Here is a 19,767-nt window from a genome sequence, read left to right on the forward strand (position 1 = left end):
TCTATGTATCTATCTATGTATCTATCTAGCTATGCATCATCTTCCTATCTGTATGTATCTATCAATGCATCTAGCTATGCATCTATCTTCCTGTCTATCAATGCATCTATCTATCTTCCTGTCTATGTATCTATCAATGCATCTATCTATCTTCCTATCTATGTATCTATCTAGGCTTCTATGCATCAGTCTATGCATCTATGTATCTATCTATGTATCTATCTATGCATCTATCTTCATATCTATGCATCTATCTTCCTGTCTATGCATCTAGCTATGCATCTATCTTCATATCTATGCATCTATCTATCTTCCTATGTATCCATCAATGCATCTATGCATCTATCTATCTTCCTATCTATGTATCTATCTAGGCTTCTATGCATCAGTCTATGCATCTATGTATCTATCTATGTATCTATCTAGCTATGCATCTATCTTCCTATCTGTATGTATCTATCAATGCATCTATCTATGCATCTAGCTATGCATCTATCTTCATATCTATGCATCTATCTATCTTCCTATGTATCCATCAATGCATCTATGCATCTATCTACCTTCCTATCTATGTATCTATCTATGCTTCTATGCATCAGTCTATGCATCTATGTATCTATCTATGTATCTATTTAGCTATGCATCTATCTTCCTATCTATCTATGCATCAGTCTATGCATCTATCTTCCTATCTATGTATCTATCTATGTATCTGTCTATGCTTCTATTTATCTATCTATGTATCTATGCTTCTATGTATCTACCCTGTTTCCCCGAAAATAAGACATCCCCGGAAAATAAGACCTAGTAGAGATTTTGCTGAATTGCTAAATATAAGGTATCCCCTGAAAGTAAGACCTAGCAAAGTTTTTGTTTGGAAGCATGCCCACCAAACAGAACACCAGAGTATGCAGGATCAGTAAATGTAAGTACCATAGATTGTTGTACATGGAAATAGTGGTAGTAACAAGACATTCTTGGTAGGATTCAGTTTGTCTGGTTATGCTGGTTTAGGATGACAACTACTGTACAGTATATAATAAATGTTCATTTTTTTGTTCAACAATAAATGTGAATGCTTCTTTTTGGAAAAATAAGACATCCCCTGAAAATAAGACCTAGCACATCTTTGGGAGCAAAAATTAATATAAGACACTGACTTATTTTCGGGGAAACACGGTATCTATGTATCTATCTATGTATCTATCTAGCTATGCATCTATCTTCCTATCTATCTATGTATCTATCTATGCTTCTATGTATCAATCTATGTTTTTATCTATGCATCTATCTCTGCATCTAGCAATGCATCTATCTATCTTCCTCTCTATATATCTGTCTATGCATTGACATTTGTATCTATCTAGCTATGCTAGGCACCTCCAAGGTCATGTGGCCACTGGCATGACTGCATGGAGCGCTGTTACCTTCCCGCCGGAGCAGTACCTATTGATCTACTCACACTTGCATGTTTTCAAACTGCTAGGTTGGCAGAACCAGGAGGTTAATAGCGAGAGTTCACTCCACTCCCCGGATTCGAACCACCGACCTTCCGTCAACAAGTTATAATAATAATAATAATAACAATAATAACTTTATTTTTTATACCCCATGCATTAGCTGCAGGCACATTATTGATATCTTTACCGTTAGCCTTCCTTAGAATAGGAGATTGAGAAAGTGAGTTAGCCCCAAGAACTTTCCTATCCAGAATGTATTTCTTTTACTTCAATGCATACTTTTGAACAGCCAGTTGTGTTGTGTTCCTTTGGGGGATGATGGGAGTGGCAACCCATGCCAGATAAGGGATGATGGGCCTCGCAGTCCCCCAAAGGCCACTCCCTTTGCACTCTCGGGCCCATTCTATGTTGTCTTGGGGGACTCTCCAGTGGGGAGAGTTTATGCTGGATGGGGGACTGCCACTCCCAGCATCCCCGACCAGCCTAGCAGGACTAGATGACCTCTGGGTCCCCTTTCCCACCATCCTTCCCTGGAAATGTTTTTTATCTCCTGCTTGCTGCTCTTTGTCTCCCAACCCAGCTCTTGCAATATTAAAAAAAAAACCAAGATGTGTTTTCCCAAGGCTTGAGCAATGATTGATGAGGCCTTGCCTTGACTCTTGAAGGTAAAGCCAACACTCCAAGGCCCATCGCTCTTTCCTTCCTTGTTTGCCAAGGCGCTGCAGGAATCCTTAGAGAGCTTCTGCCAAAGGGAGGGCACTTTATTCAACCTGGGGCCTTGTTATGAAGATACATTAGGATACACAGGAGAGAAAGAGAGAGAGAGCTGGTGGTGGGATTTATAGTTCGCCAAGTACCGAACAGTCAAATAGGAAAACCAGGAACATAATTTGGCATCATAATGTCCTCCTTTGCAGAGCCATTGGGAAGATAGTGAGATGAGGATAAACAGAAGAGAGTTGGATGTATAGTTCGTTAAGTACCAAACTATTCAATAGCAGAGTTAATTCGGTATCATAATACCCTACTTTGCGTGGTCGTTGTGAAGACTAAGCCCAGATGGTGAGATGAGGATAAACAGAAGAGAGTTGGTGGGGATTTATAGTTCGTTAAGTACCAAACTATTCAATAGGGGATTTAATTCAGTAAAATAATACCCTACTTTGCAGGGTCATTGTGAAGGCTAAGCCCAGATGGTGAGATGAGGATAAACAGAAGAGAGTCGGTGGGGATTTATAGTTCGCCAAGTACCAAACTATTCAATGGGAAAACAGGATTTAATTTGGCATCGTAATGTCTTATCTGACCAGGTCGTTATGAAGAGAAAGTAGGATGAGAATGCAAAGATAAACAGAAGAGAGTTGATAGAGATTTATAGTTCGCTAAGTCCTGAACGATTAAATAGAGAAACCAGGGAGGCCAGCAATGGAATTCAGCACCAGGATGTCCCATCTTGCAGGGCCATTATGAAGATCAAACAGAATAATATGGGGATAAATAGCAGAGAGTTGGCAGAGGGATTTATAGTTCACTAAGTACCAAACCATTAGATAGGGAATATGGGGATGTTGGTAACTTCATTGGGCACCAAAGTATCCTACCTTGCAGGTTCGTTGTTAGTATAAAATAGAGTAAATACATTTTCCCAAGGAAACAATAATTCGGATTTATTAACTCCATGCAAAAGGACAAAGGATCAATGACCTGATCCCGATCCAGTTTCCTGCTGACTTCAGGACTGTTCCGGTTTCCTCCTCCTGCCAAACGGGTCAAAGGGATCCGAATCCGGTCCCCAATCTAGATTAATTATTGCTCTTTTAAATGACTTTATGGACTTGTTATGCAAAAGTGGCTGGTTCTCCATAATCTTACCATAAGACCGATAACACGATGTAACACAATGTTTGTTCCTGGGTTATGAATGTCATTTCCCAATTGGCAATATCATTAAAAAAAAAACCATGGGGAAAGCTGATTAAACTGCCAGAACAGATGATAGAGAGATATAGAGAGATAGGTGTATATATGGTGTGTATTATTATGATATCATTACTAAGTATGTATATGTAAACAATATTATTATTATTATTATTATTATTATTATTATTATTATTATTATTATACTAGCTTGGGGACCCGGCGGTGCCTGAGTTATTAGAAGAAAGCATTGTTTGTTTTGGGATGCTAGGTAATATTTATTTATTTACTTCATTTTTTACCCCTTTATTGTTTATGGGGATTGTGTTGATGCGAGTCCTGTGCGTCGTTGGGCGAGTAAGTTACAAGATGTTGAGGTGGGAACATCTGACTTGCATGACAAGCAAAGAGTTGGACGTCCTGTGACAGCAACCGCCAAGTTTCACAAGCAAAAGGTTGACAGATTGATTCGGGACGATCGTTGTATCACTCAGAGAGAAATTTCAAGCATCATCTGCATTTCACAAGAACGTGTGGGTCACATTATTGCTTGGCTTGGCTATCGGGAGATCTGTGCGCGATGGGGACTGTGAGACGCCGGTTGCGGAAACAGAGTGTCGACTTTTTCCGTGACGGCTTCAGAAAACTTGTTCATCGTTGGCAGAAATGTATCCAATTGTCTGGTGATTGTGTGGAAAAGTGAATCGTGGTCGTTTAAGAGCACATTCTTAGGATTATTTCTGCGTTTGATTTATTAAAATATTCCCCTCCAAACCCAAGTGACGAAGGTGGAGGCATTACTTTTCATTCAACCCTTGTAGATATAGATTACAATAGGCTCCTGACAGGGGTGCAAACCCTATGCCTATGGATTGATAGATAGGTAGACATATAGATAAAGGTAAAGGTTTCCTCTGATGTTAAGTCCAGTCGTGACCGACTCTGGGGGTTGGTGCTCATCTCCATTTCTAAGCCAAAGAGCCGGCATTGTCCGTAGACACCTCCAAGGTCATGTGGCCATTGGCACGACTGCATGAAGTGCCATTACCTTCCCGCCGGAGCGGTACCTATTGATCTACTCACATTGGCATGCTTTCAAACTGCTACCCTGTTTCCCTGAAAATAAGACATCCCCGAAAAATAGGACCTAGTAGACGTTTTGCTGAATTGCTAAATATAAGGCCTCCCCCAAAAGTAAGACCTAGCAAAGTTTTTATTTGGAAGCATACCCGGCACCTGCCAAACAGAACACCAGAGCATGCAGGATTGGTAAATGTACATACCAGCTGTACATGGAAATAATGGTAATAACAAGAAATTTTTGATAGGATTCACAGTTTGTCTGGTTATGTTGGTTTGTGATGACAACTACTGTACATTCTTTTTCATGGAAAAATAAGACATCCCCTGAAAATAGCACATCTTTGGGAGCAAAAATTAATATAAGCCACTGTCTTATTTTCGGGAAAACACGGTAGGTTGGCAGAAGCTGGAGCTAACAGCGGGCGCTCTCTCCGCTCCCGGGATTTGAACCTGGGACCTTTCGGTCTGCAAGTTCAGCGCTTTAACACACTTCGCCACCGAGGCTCAGATATATAGATATAGATATAGATGGATATGGATGGATGGATCAATAGGTCGATCCATTACAATACATTGCAAACCCTAATCCTGCGCTGAACCTGATATGTGGCAAGATCTTTATTTTGAGAACTGTGGTGTTTATCTATTTAGAAAGAAAGCTCCTGTTGGACCAGGAGAACCGGATCGTGACTCAATGGGCCGAAGTGGGTGCCAGCGATGCCCAGGTGCCTCTTTCCTCCTCCTCCTCCTTCTCCTTTGTCTTGGCACCTCCCCGGTGCCAAGGTCCACCCCGGGAGCTTCTCCCCTGGGTATATAGCCCCGCTGTGGCACCGAGGCGGGCTCTTTGGCGGGTGCCTGCTCTCCATCATGTGGAGGGACCTTCTGGCCAACCGGAACTACCTGCTTGCCTTCCTGATCCCCCTGGTCTTCCTGCCCCTGCCCTTGGTCCTGCCGCACAAGGTACGTCCGAGTCCACGCCCCGCAAAGCCCTGCCAAGACTCTGGTCTGGCCCTAATAGTGCCAGCTGGAAGCTTTTGGAGACACCATTCTCTTTCATGGGGACTTCCGTGGGGTGCAATGGGTGCAGTAAGGTACACATCCCGTCGCCAAAGAATTGGCATTGGGATATATCATTGCCAAACCATTCCCTTTTATGGGGCCTGTCCACACTTTTTGAAATAATTCACTTTGATAAGATATCTTTAGCAATTCTCGTCAATGTTTCTTTGGGTTGGTTCCCCTTGGCCAAGCATTCGTCTAAGGTAAAGGTCAAGGTTTCCCCCTGATGTTAAGTCTAGCCTTGTCCAACTCAGGCTTATAATAATAATAATCTCATCATCATCATCATCATCAAAAATCAGAAACTCCTCAAAGCACAGCAGACAAAGAATCAGTACAAGAAAACCGCACTACAAACTAGAGCGGACAGCTGGCACAACAAAACATTGCATGGAAAGTTCCTTGACAAAATTGAAGGAAAAGCTGATAAGGAGAAGACCTGGCTCTGGCTCACGAATGGGACCCTGAAGAAGGAGACAGAAGGCCTGATCCTTGCAGCCCAGGAGCAAGACATCAGGACAAAGGCCATTCAGGGTTAAGATCAAAAAATCAGCTGATGACCCAAAATGCAGACTGTGCAAGGAAGCTGACAAAACCATGGATCATATCCTCATCTGCTGTAAGAAAATTGCACAGACAGACTACAAACAGAGGCACAATTATCTGGCCCAAATGATTCATTGGAACTTATGTCTCAAGTACCACCTCCCAGCAGTAAAGAACTGGTGGGATCACAAACCTGCAAAAGTATTGGAAAATGAGCACGCAAGGTACCAGGGACTATTGTCCCATTAAGGTACTGGAGGAGGCATACACCTAAAGACTATGCACGGCTAAGGAGTAAAAATGCTATAAAAATAGAATAGACAAACAGGGCGATCCCAAACTAAGGAAATCAGTCAGGCTTGGTGCTCACCTCCATTTCTAAGCCAAAGAGCTGGCGTTGTCCCTAGACACCTCCGAGGTCATGGACTGCATGGAGCGCCGTTACCTTCCCGCCAGAGCAGTACCTATTCATCTACTCACATTTGCATGCTTTTGAACTGCTAGGTTGGCAGAAGCTGGGGCTAACAGCGGGAGCTCACCCTGCTGCCTGGATTTGAACCACTGATCTTTCGGTTAGCGACTCATCGGTTTAACCCGCTGCGTAGGCAATCCTCTACGTATGGAGTGCAGCGGGGTTGCGCCTTAACCAAACGGTTCTCATGGATGGCACAAACAATTCCTTATGGGATTTTTTGGGCCGCAGCAGAGGAGAGCCTTGCCAAACGCTGGCACTGAGTCTTTGTGTTGCTTCATGCCATGACAAAATACAAGCGATAGAGACATGACGTACCGCGTCCATCCATCTCCCTTTGCTATAAAAACAAAATCATCCTTAGGGATGCGTCAGCCAAGGAGAGGATTTCTTAACCGAACCCGTTCGGTGCTATAAAGCCAAATGGCAGCCGGCTTCTGTCCTGGCTTGGGATGCGGCGCTTCCTCCTTGGGCCCGAGCCAGAGCGGCACGACGTATCACCGCCAGTGAGCGCCGTCGAAACCCGCCGGGATAATGAATCTCAACACCCAGCATCCCCTCTCAACCCTTGCCGCTTCCAACCTGGGCAAACTCATTCTGCTCGTTGCAGCAGGCTGGACTAGATGACCTCTGGGGGTCCCTTTACTGAAGCCACGCTTGGGCTTCGTTTCCTTTCTCCTCTTTCTCTGCACCAACACAAGAGTCAGACAGACTGAGAAGAGTGACGGGTCCAAGCTCATTCCTAAATAATGGGAACTAGAACCCAAATCTGTTGCTTGCACCAAGTCGTAGCACCCCGTCTTTGCGTCGGATTCTTTCCAAGAAGCCCAACAATTGACAGCGGCCTGTGACAGGCGCCTGTCAATCATTAATCCCAGCACCTTGGCCTCAAAGGTGGCAATAGTTACACTTTAAGGATGGGATTGGCTTCTGCACTGGGATCGTGACTAATGTGGGATTTGCATCCCTGGTGCTGGAAATGATTCCCAAGGGTTCATTTGTGCCGTTTGATTGCTTTCCGGGACTTCTTTTGCCCCCGTCAACCCTGAAAGGGCAACAGGGGCAGAGCTCATCGGGAAGCCAATACACTGGTATAAGAATCGCCCATTTGGCCAGTCTTGAAACCCATATATCCAGTATAAGCACTACCTAGTAGGGCAATATGTTTTGGGATTATCATAGCCTTATGAAAGGCATAAACACTTGGAAAGGCATGACCTTTTAAATCAGAACGTTTTGGGAAATTGAAATCTCCATAATCTTTTGGGAAATAATAATAATAATACTTTATTTTTCTATCCTGCCACCATCTCCCCAAAGGGACTCGGGGCGGCTAACATGGGGTGATGCCCAAAACAAATCAGAATAAAGCATTCATTACCATTTGGGAAAACAAGGAATCCCCCTGAGAAGAGTCAAAAACTCTTCTCCTTAGTGGTAAATATCCACTAGTATTCATGCAAGGCAATTAGGTTTCTCAGTTGTTAGACTGACATACCTAGATATCTCTTTGAACGGTTAGGGACAAAGCTATGCCAATGCACACAAACACACACACATATATAGCAGAGCTTCAGAAGTGTTCTTTCAGTTACCCAAAAACATCTCTCCCTTAAAATATGCTCTCAAGAGACAAAATTAAGTAGATTGCTTTAAAAGTAACATAGTTGGTTTACTCACAAACTTCATGTATTCAGCATACAGGTACTTTGCTTATCAATCCAGCTCCAGATAGGATTTGGAGTCATTTCTCTATGCAGGTAACACAGGGCATCTTTCTTATAATCTTAACAGTCCATAGTCTAAGTGTCTCTCTGTTCTGTTTCTACCCTAAAAATCTAATGGCTTTTGTATAGCATTCTGTCCCTGCATACCATAGCATACTATTTTTATTAAAGTCTTTAAACATACGGTTTCTACTGAAATCTAAATCATACTGTTTCTAAAATAGAGTCTGAGTCCTATATAGTCCCAGTTCTGATCATATGGTTTGCAGCCCATCCCACAACATAAAGTTAAGGAAAACTGTATACAATACACACATATACAACACAGTAAGCAATCTGAATTATATCCATAACAAATAACTAGTGGAGGCTTGAAGAACTTTGCTATTTCCAACATGATAACACAAAGGATGCAGCTTTGATTGGATAAATAAATACAGAATATTTTTCAGGGCTTACTACTGAGAGGAAGAAATCATACTTGGCATCTCTCTGTTCTGAGTCTAATAGAGTCTCTGTCTAGTCTGAAAGTCCAATGGAGTTTGTTTTTACTGGTGTCTGAAAGCATACTGTTTATAAAATTGGAGTCTGAGTCCTGAAAAGTCCCAGATCTGGTCACAACAAAGAGTTAAGGAAAACTATACCAATACACATATATACAAAACAGTAAGCAAAGTGAATTATATACTAGAGGAGGTTTGAAGAAGGTTGCTATTTCCAACAAAAGAATGCCAGTTAGGGACCCAGCATGGCTGCAGCCAATCAGGAAATCCAAAAAGTGGGTCTCTTTTTCTCTTTCTTCCTCCCAGGAAGCAGGATGCGGTTACACTATCATCCTCATGGCTCTCTTATGGTGCACCGAGGCTTTGCCGTTGGCCGTCACGGCTCTGCTGCCGGTCCTGCTCTTCCCAATGATGGGCATCATGGACTCCACTTCGGTAAGGAGGGTACGGGAAGGGAATTATAGTTCACCGTCCACGGGCTGTCTTTCCTGGTTCAACCAAGATTCTCCACTTCCACCAGGTGTGCAAGGAGTACCTGAAGGACACCAACATGCTCTTCCTTGGCGGCCTGTTGGTGGCGGTCGCGGTGGAGCACTGCAACCTCCACAAACGCATCGCTTTGCGGGTCCTCTTGATCGTGGGGGTCAGGCCTGCCTTGTGAGTAGCACCGGAAATATCAGGGACATTTCCAATGTTTAGGATGATCAGGTACAATTAGCCGTAATACCACCTCTGGCCACTAGGTGTCAGGCCTTCCCTGAGCAAGAAAGTGAAACCGAAAATAAATAAGCTGCAAAACAACCTATAGAAAGAAGTCAACGTAGATTGCAGCACCGCTTCTAGCCATTAGCAAAGAAGACAAAGTGAAAGTCAAAAATAAGCCTGCAATAAAATGACCTGTAATACCACCTCGAGCCACTAAGTGTCAGTCTTCCCTATAAAAAAGAGATAAATAAATGGCCTGACATACCACCTCGAGCCACTAAGTGTCAGTCTTCCCTATAGGAAAGAGAGAAAATGAAAATATAAATGGTCTGTAATACCATCTCGAGCCACTAAGTGTCAGTCTTCCCTATAGAAAAGAGAGAAAATGAAAATATAAATGGCCTGTAATACCATCTCGAGCCACTAAGTGTCAGTCTTCCCTATAAAAGGTAAAGGTTTCCCCCTGACTATAAATCCAGTCATCAGTCTTCCCTATAGAAAGGATTCACTACAGAAAGGAGACAAAGTGAAAGTATAAATAAGTGTGCAATACCGTGTTGTTGAAAGCTGCATATCTATGGCAGGCATCCTCAGAGGTTGTGAGGTCTGTTGGAAACTAGCCAGTGGGGTTTATGTATCTATGGAATGCCCAGGGTGGGAGAAAGAACTCTTGTCTGTGAATGTTGCAATTGACCATCTTGATTAGCATTGAATGGACTTGCAGCTTCCAAGTCTGTGTGATACCATTTCCAGGCACTAGGTGTCAGGCTTCCCTAAGCAAGGCAGACAAAGCAGTAGCTCCTTAAATTCAACTGGGAAGAGTTCGATTTTAGACGAAGCAAGGTGGTCCAATGGGTGGAGATGAGCCCTCCAAACGTGGTTCTCTTTCCCCTGGACAGGCTCCTGATGGGCTTTATGGTCGTCACGGCCTTCCTCTCCATGTGGATCAGCAACACCGCCACCACCGCCATGATGATGCCCATTGCCCAGGCCGTGTTGAACCAGCTCCACAAGACGGAGCAAGAGACGACCGAACCCGAGACAACGGAGAAGGCAAACAGCAACATCAATCCGGCCTTTGAACTGCAGGAACAAGGTAGAACAGTGATGGCCAACCTATGACACGCGTGTCAGCACTGACACGCCTGGCCATTTTTGCTGACACGCTGCCGCATGCAGATTGATTGGATGACTATGTCTTTTGTGGCCAAATTTGGTGTGATTTCGTCAAGTGGTTTTGTTGTTTACTCCATAGGAATTGTGTGTGTGTGTGTGTGTGTGTGTGTGTGTGTATATATATATATATATAATTTGCTAGATTTATATGCCGCCCTTCTCACCCCAAAGGGGACTCAGAGCGGCTTACAAATTAAATTTACATACAATATTATATTAGCATAGTACAATGCTGGTAATAAATTACTATATTGTACTGTATCAATATATTGTAATATTATTAGTAATATTACATGTAAAATATAATATATAATTAATATTATTATATTGTATTATTAGTATTATATCGTATTACAATATAATATTATGAATATTATATGTATATACAATATGTTATAATTATTATATATTATTGTAAATTATATTGTGTGTGTATATATATATATATATACAGTAGAGTCTCATTTATCCAACATAAACGGGCCGGCAGAACGTTGGATAAGCGAATATGTTGGATAATAAGGAGAGATTAAGGAAAAGCCTATTAAACACCAAATTAGGTTATGATTTTACAAATTAAGCACCAAAACATCATGTTATACAACAAATCTGACAGAAAAAGTCGTTCAATACGCAGTAATGCTACATAGTAATTACTGTATTTACGAATTTCGCACCAAAATATCATGATATATTGAAAACATTGACTACAAAAATGCGTTGGATAATCCAGAATATTGGATAAGTGAGTGTTGGATAAGTGAGACTCTACTGTATTACATGTAAAATATAATATATAATTAATATTATTATGTTGTATTATTCATATTATATCGTATTACAATATAATATTATGAATATTATATGTATATACAATATGTTATAATTATTATATATTATTGTAAATTATATTGTGTGTGTGTGTGTATATATATATAAACACACACACATATTCATTCTATTATTATTATATTATTGTAGTATATTATCATATTATTACTATTATATTATTATTATATTATTCATTATTTGTGACTACATTGAAACTAGAATAGAGAAAAATCGGCATGGAAACTGCAAGAGGTACTATAGATTGAATAAATAAATTTTATTATTGTTATTATTATTATTATTATTATTATTATTATTATTACTGTTATTATGCATTTTGTACTCTTATAAATTTTACTTTTTCAAATAACCCAGGCAAGGCCAAGGTAGTGAAGTCAACAAAAGCAGGGACACAATAAGTTGTTGTTGTTTTTGTTTTTGTTATTATTATTATGCGTATTATGTTGTTATGTAATGTTTGTGTTGCTTTTATGACTCTAAACCGCCCTGAGTCCCATCCGGGAGATAGGGCGGTATATAAATAAAGTTTTTATTATTATTATTATTGTACATGGAAATAATGGTAGTAAATAGTTATGATTTATTAAATGCAGTTATATATTACAATTATATATTTTTGTTATTTAAACTATACATATTGCGAAATTGTGGTGTTTTTTTTTCTCAAAGTGACACACCACCCAAGTCATGCTAGGTTTTTTGGTGAATTTTGACACACCAAGCGCAAAAGGTTGCCCATCATTGAGGTAGAAAATGCCAAGAGAGGACGATAGATGTTAATACCACCTCCAGCCACTAGGTGTCGGGCTTTTCCTTAGCAGGGAAGACAAAGTGAAAGTAAAAACAGTCTCCAGGGGATGGTGGGAGTTGTCACCCAAGCACAAGACTTTTGCTGCCCGTCTTTAAGGCTACATCTTCTTGCCTTTCCATCCACAGCAAATGGACACATTGTGACCGTGGAGAAGGGCAGACTGCCCGAAACGGACTATCGGAAGCTGGAGGAGAAGCACCGCAAGACCTGCAAAGGGATTAACCTGGCGATCTGCTACTCGGCCAGCATCGGGGGCCTGGCCACCTTGACCGGGACCACCCCCAATTTGGTGCTGAAAGGGCAGGTGGACGAGTGAGTAGCCGCCCTCCCCATCCCAGTTGCCCTGGGGCTCATCCCTTTGGATGGCAGATCCCATCAGCCTCCTTTTTCCGCCCAGGCTCTTTCCAAACAACGGCAACGTGGTCAACTTTGCCTCCTGGTTCGGCTTTGCCTTCCCCACCATGGTCATCCTCCTGGTCCTCTCCTGGATATGGCTGACGGGGTTGTTCCTGGGCTTTGGGTAGGTCTAGAAAGTGGACGATGGGCGTTGCTTGTTCGTTGCTGGCGCTCTTCTGATCCTCCTCTCTGGTAGTTTCAGGAAGAGTTTCGGCTGGAGGGCCAGCGAATCGGAGCGGTGCCGCTCGAAAGCAGCCTACGGGGTCATCCGGAAGGAGTACGACGCTTTGGGGCCCATGAGGTTCTCCGAAAGCATCGTTCTGGGCCTCTTCGTGGTCCTGGTCCTCCTCTGGTTTACCAGGGAGCCTGGTTTCATGCCTGGTTGGGCCGGAGCCCTTTTCAACAAAGACGGAAAAAGGTCAGAAAGGGGTCCGATTGAGCGGATGGGTCACTGGAGGTCATCTAGTCTAGTTTGGGTTGAGGAAGACTCAACCCAAAGACTTCATGGAGTCCTTCAAGCCAATGTTAATGAGGTCTCTTAGAGGTCCTTCAAGTCAATGTTATTTAAGGTTTCCACTTCCAGGTATTCCTGGACTCCAACGCTCAGCATCCCCAGCCATTGCCCTCCAACCAACCTAGGGGATTCTGGGAGGTATAGTTCCATCCTTGGAGTAGACTCAGTTGACTAGATTCTGGGAGATGAAGTCCAAAACATTACATTGAGGTCACCTTGAGGTCCCTCAAGTCAATGCTGGGTGATTCAGGGTTATCTCTTCCGAGTATGACTGGACTCTGATTCCCAGCATCCCCAACCATTGGTTTCTAGGCTAGTGAGAGGGATATTGGGAGAGGAAGTCTAAAACATTGCAACATAGAGGTCTCTTTGGAGGCCTTCAAGTCAATGCTGAGTGATTTAGGTTTATCTCTTCTGAGTGTGACCGGACTCCGAATCCCAGCACCCGTCATTGGTTTCCAGCCAGAAAGAGCGATACTAGGAGGTGTAATTCCATCCTTGATTAGATTCTGGAAGAGGAAAGTCCAAAACACAGCAACATAGAGGTCTCTTTGGAGGCCTTCAAGTCAATGCTGAGTGATTTAGGTTTATCTCTTCTGAGTGTGACCGGACTCCGAATCCCAGCACCCGTCATTGGTTTCCAGCCAGAAAGAGCGATACTAGGAGGTGTAATTCCATCCTTGATTAGATTCTGGAAGAGGAAAGTCCAAAACACAGCAACATAGAGGTCTCTTTGGAGGCCTTCAAGTCAATGCTGAGTGATTCAGGGTTATCACTTCTGAGTGTGACCGGACTTCAATTCCCAGCATCCCCAGCCATTGGTTTACAGACCAGCTAGGATCTCATCCAACCCTTGGCCTTCAGATCTTCCATGTGATGTCGTTCCAGATATTTACATCTCCATCTCTTCTTTGATTCTCCAGTTACGTGACGGACGCCACGGTGGTCATCTTCATTGCCCTGCTGATGTTCGTGATCCCTTCCGAGCTCCCTCGTTGTGGCGTCTCCAGAAGGGAAGGTGAGGAGGAGGAGGAGAGGCAAGGCCGGCAAAGGGACGGTGGGGCCGGGGTCCTTGTCCTCCTCTCACAAAAGGGTCTTTGGGGATTTCAGGGCAACCAAGGGCCATTCCGCCCCTTTTGGACTGGCCAACTGTCCACAAGAACATGCCCTGGAACATCGTCATCCTTCTGGGAGGAGGCTTTGCCTTGGCCAAAGGCTGCGAGGTCAGTGCCTTGCTTATGGGCATATCTATATCTATATATATCTATATCTCCAGACACACAGACACTGCATCCTTATAACAAATATGATATATATTGCATTCCTATGATATATAGTATATAATATACTTTATTCTTATAAATATTATAGATTGCATTCCTATGATATATTATATATATACTGCATTCTTATGCTAAATATTATAGATTGCATTCCTATGATCTATATATATAAAAGAGTGATGGCATCACGGCGACCGACAAAACAACAAAACTACAGGCCCCCCAACCTCGAAATTTGACAACACAACCCATCATCCACGCCTCTAGGTTGATACAACAAAAAGAAAAGAAAAATAAAGTCCTAATTAGAGGGAAAGGAATAATTGCTTTTATCCAATTGCTGCCAGTTAGAAGGCTAAGCTCCTCCAACTTGGTCTCCTAGCAACCCAATAAAAAATAATAAAAAACACTAAAAAATAATTAAAAACACTAAAAGATTAATACAATAAAATACTATAATAACAGAAAATAACTAAAAATAATACAAGAAAATAATAAAATATAATAAATAAAAAGATAACTTACAATAAAATTAATTAAAAAATACAAATAACGTCAAATAAAAATTACACAACAATTTTTAACCAATACCACCACCACTTTGCCACAGCAACGCGTGGCCGGGCACAGCTAGTATATAGTATATATGCTGCACCCTTATGACAAATACGATATAGATTGCATTCCTATGATATATAATATATATACCGTATGCTTATGCTAAATTTTAGATTGCATTTCTATGATATATAGTATATATATTGTATTATTATAAATATTATAGATTGTATTCCCATGATATATAGTATATATACTGCATTCTTATGCTAAATATTATATAGATTGCATTCCTGATATATAGTATAGACTGCATTCTTATGACAAATAATATAGAGATTGCATTCCTATGATATATAGTATATATACTGCATTCTTATGCTAAATATTATATAGATTGCATTCCTATGATATATAGTATAGACTGCATTCTTATGACAAATATTATATAGACTGCATTCCTATGATTTATAGCATATATACTGTATTATTATAAATATTATAGATTGCATTCCTATGATATATAGTATATATACCGCATCCTTATGACAAATATTATATAGATTGCCTTCCTATGATATATTGTGTGTGTGTATAGATAGATAGATAGATAGATAGATAGATAGATAGATAGATAGATAGATATAGATAGATAGATACAGAGCATGCCTATGATATATCGTATCGAGAGCGATTGCATTCTTATGATGTATTCTATTGTATGGCGCATGTTGGATTGTTGAACTAGAACAAGATGCGATGATAGATCCCATCATCCTCAGATAAATAACAACAACAACAGCGATGTAACACAGCGCATGTGCCACCTTTCTCGCCCACGAGAGGGCAAACCAGTGACACTGAATGGGAATATTCTGTATGTGTGTCTGTGTCTGTGTGTGTATATGTATGTATATACACACACACAAACATGTTTGGATAGTAGAGGGAAGCGTTAACATCCCTGTGGGGTGGGTTTCCCTCCCTTGCTGTGTTCTTAACTATGAGTCAGGTGCTTGCAACTGGGGGACAGCCTGTGTTCTTGTCTCTGGCAGGAGTCTGGCTTCTCGAACTGGCTGGCGAGCCAACTGAGCCCCCTGCAGAGCATCCCGCACCCGGCCATCGTCTTCCTGATGTGCCTCCTGATCGCGGTCTTCACCGAGTGCACCAGCAACGTGGCCACCACCACCCTCTTCCTCCCCATCATGGCCTCCATGGTGAGAGACGCCCCGGGGACCCCACTGACACCCACCGGGTGCCGTGTTGCCGACCCTGGCCCTCTCTTTGCTGTCTTCCAGGCGCAGGCCATCTGCCTCAACCCGCTCTACGTGATGCTGCCTTGCACCCTGGCCGCCTCCTTGGCCTTCATGCTCCCCGTGGCCACCGCCCCCAACGCCATGGTCTTCGCCTACGGACAGCTCCGCGTCATCGACATGGTGAGCAGGCCATTCCGCACGGCGCAGTTACAGCACTTTCATTCCACTGTCCCCCGACTTCAAGGCACCCATTGAGTCCAATGCCTAAAGTTTAGTAATCAGGTTCAATGCACTCATTGAGTTCACGGCATTGAATGTTATCTGTTGAGTCCAAGGCCTAAAACTTACTGATTGAGTTTGGTGCACCCATTGAGTTTAATGCACCCATTGAGTCCAGTGCCTAAAGTTTAGTAATCGGGTTCAATGCACTCATTGAGTTCAAGGCATTGAATGTTATCTGTTGAGTCCAAGGCCTAAAACTTACTAATTGAGTTTGGTGCACCCATTGAGTTTAATGCACCCATTGAGTCCAGTGCCTAAAGTTTAGTAACTGGATTCAATGCACCCATTGAATTCAAGGCATTGAGTGTTATCTGTTGAGTCCAAGGTCTAAAACATACTGATTGAGTTTGGAGCAGCCATTGAGTTCAGTGCACCCATTGAGTTCAATGCACCCATTGAGTCCAGTGCCCAAAGTTTAGTAATGGGATTCAATGCACTCATTGAGTTCAAGGCATTGAATGTTATCTGTAGAGTCCACGGCCTAAAACGTACTGATTGAATTTAGTGCACCCATTGAGTTCAATGCACCAATTGAGTCCAGAGCCTAAAGTTTAGTAATGGGATTCAATGAACGCCTTGAGTTCAATGTCTTAAATGCGCTCATTGAGTTCGATGGATTAAATGCACCGATTGAGTTCAATGTACTAATGAAATCCAATGCCTGAAATGTACTCATTGAGCTCAATCCCATTGAGTCCGATGCACAAGATGCCCAGATCGAGTGTGCCAACTGAGTCCAGCGCACCAGTTGGGTTCAAGGCCCCAAAGGCCCCAGTTGCTGGTAGTTCAGTGCGCAAAATGTGCACACATGGAGGCCCGAGAGTGGTTGGGCCTCAGGCAACTACAACTCCCAGCATCCCCTGGCATGGACAGGGCCCTCACTCTCTCGCTCTCTCCCAGGTCAAGGCCGGCTGCATGCTCAACCTCTTCGGCATCCTGACGGTCACCTTTGCCATCAACACCTGGGGCTTCCCGATGTTTGACCTCCACCGCTTCCCTTCCTGGGCCAATGGGACCAGCGGTCAGTGCTGACTTCTCTGGTCACGGACTGGGATGGCTGGGACCCCGCTTTTGGGGGGATCTGAGTTCAAATCCTGCCTTGTAGCGGCCACGGATGAGATGTCCGGACACATGTGCAGAGCGCAAACGGCTTCCAGGTCGGCTGCTGTGCCGTCTAGACTTCGGGCAAACTACAGAGCCCATCTTCCTGTTTATTGGGTGGTTTGGCCACGTTGGCATATTCCTGGAGTTTCCTTAGGGGTCTGGGGAGGATCATGTAAGGGGGAAAAGAACCATATTTTGTATAATAAAGATCATTTTGGACCAAGACGGGGGCTGATACTTCTTCCAGATTGTGATCTTGAGCCTTGCAAGTTGCTTGTATTCTACCGATTATGCCCAGAGTCCCTATGAATGTATTAAATGTGCTGCTCATAGAGCTCAATGCATTAAATGCAACCATTGAGTCCAATGCCAAACGGGTGCTAATAGAGTCCAACACCTAAAATGTACTCTTTTTGTTCAATGCACCCATTGAGTTCAGTGTCAAAAGTGTACTGAGTCCAACACCTAAAGGGCACTCATTGAGTTCAATGCACCCATTGAGCTCAATGTCAAATGTGTTTTAAAGGACTCCAATGCCTAAAATGTACTCACTGAGTTCAATGCACCCATTGAGTTCAATGCCAAAAGGATACTAATGGAGTCCAGTGCCTAAAATGTACTCATTGAATTCAGTGTACCCATTGAGTTCAATGTCAAAAGTGTATTAATAGAGTCCAACGCCTAAAAGGTATTCTTTGAGTTCAATGCACCCACTGAGTTCAATGCCAAAAGTTTACTAAGAATCCAATGCCTAAAATGTACTCTTTTTGTTCAATACACCACTGAATTCAATGCCAAAAGTATACTAATGGAGTCCAACGCCTAACATGTACTCATTGAGTTCAATGCACCCATTGAGTTCAGTGTCAAAAGTGTACTAATGGTGTCCAACGCCTAAAATGTACTCATTGAATCCAGTGTACCCATTGAGTTCAATGTCAAAAACATACAAATAGCGTCTAATGCCTAAAATGTACTCATTGAGTTCAATGTTTCCATTGAGTTCAATGTCAAAAGTGCACTAATGGAGCCCAATGCCTAAAACGTACTCATTGCGTCCAGTGCACCCATTGAGTTCAATGTTAAAAGCATACAAATAGTGTCTAATGCCTAAAATGTACTCGTTGAGTTCAATGTTTCCATTGAGTTCAATGTCAAAAGTGCACTAATGGAGCCCAATGCCGAAAACGTACTCACTGAGTCCAGTGCACCCATTGAGTTGAATGTATTAAATGCACTCAATGCATTACATGCACCCACTGAGTTCAATGCCAAAAGTGTACAAATGGAGTCTGACATCTAAAATGTACTCATTTGGGGCTACAAGTCCTATACAAGTCCTATAAAACCCATGCCAGCTAAGGAAAGATGCTTTTATTCCACAAGTCAGGCCAACAATAGAAAGTTAATTTTGGATTGTAGATCCCAGCATCAGCTATTGAAAGCGGCCATTGAGGACAATGGTTCCCATCATCCCCATGCCAGCAAAAGAAAGCTGCTTGGCATGTCGGGATAGCTCCGTCTCTTTGCCAACAAACCCCTTTTCGTGCCAAAAACCGTCCGGGGCCCTGCCTTTGCTTGCGGGTGGGATCTGAAAGCACACAGCACTCCCCATCATCCCCGGCCCTCGGGGCCTGATCCTAATCGCGGCAGGTCGGACGGGTAGGAATCTGGCAGAGGGAACGTGCCCAAAAGGGAAGAAACAGGTGCCTTCTCCTCCTAAGCTTCCTGTCCCGTTACAAAACCTATTTCCTGGTCTCCCAGCAGCTCCCAGTATTGACCAGAGTGACAAACATCCAACTTGGAAGCCAAGAAAGCACGCTTTGAGGCCGAGAGAGTGTGACTCACTCCCAAACCGGTCCTTCTGGGTGGCAAAAAAGAGAGGACTTAACAGGCCTGATTCACACCGTTTTTACAGTGGGAAGGAGCCAAGGCCGGAGCGGATAAACCGGCCGGCGGCGTGCCCTGATCCCGTGCCAAGGTGCCCAAAAATAACCCTCGCTTTATGGGCGCTAATGAGTACCCTCCGAGCGGGGCCCTATTAAAACACACACCTTGAAACG

The 19,767-nt window shown here is 42.9% G+C and overlaps 1 protein-coding gene across 1 annotated transcript; it reads left to right on the forward strand.

Moving 5' to 3' along the window:
* Positions 1–5,279: 5,279 nt before the first annotated feature.
* Positions 5,280–17,929, forward strand: slc13a2 (solute carrier family 13 member 2). Its single transcript, XM_008120446.3, has 12 exons — positions 5,280–5,420; positions 9,074–9,202; positions 9,288–9,424; positions 10,372–10,568; positions 12,437–12,623; positions 12,709–12,831; positions 12,904–13,125; positions 14,145–14,239; positions 14,332–14,444; positions 16,118–16,279; positions 16,361–16,498; positions 17,501–17,929. The coding sequence occupies exons 1-12, from the start codon at positions 5,328–5,330 to the stop codon at positions 17,630–17,632; spliced, it is 1,728 nt and encodes a 575-aa protein (XP_008118653.2). The 5' UTR covers positions 5,280–5,327; the 3' UTR covers positions 17,633–17,929.
* The last annotated feature ends 1,838 nt before the right edge of the window (positions 17,930–19,767 follow it).

The sequence above is a fragment of the Anolis carolinensis genome, unplaced genomic scaffold (assembly GCF_035594765.1).
Source record: "Anolis carolinensis isolate JA03-04 unplaced genomic scaffold, rAnoCar3.1.pri scaffold_7, whole genome shotgun sequence".
Taxonomy (NCBI): Eukaryota; Metazoa; Chordata; class Lepidosauria; order Squamata; family Dactyloidae; genus Anolis; species Anolis carolinensis.

What these genes read in the sequence shown, in the direction of transcription:
- slc13a2 (XM_008120446.3), top strand. Translation starts at nt 5,328, where the DNA reads ATGTGGAGGGACCTTCTGGCCAACCGGAACTACCTGCTTGCCTTCCTG. An exon ending in GCATCATGGACTCCACTTCG is followed by an intron (nt 9,203 to 9,287) that starts GTAAGGAGGGTA and finishes CACTTCCACCAG; the next exon opens with GTGTGCAAGGAGTACCTGAA. An exon ending in GTGGGGGTCAGGCCTGCCTT is followed by an intron (nt 9,425 to 10,371) that starts GTGAGTAGCACC and finishes TCCCCTGGACAG; the next exon opens with GCTCCTGATGGGCTTTATGG.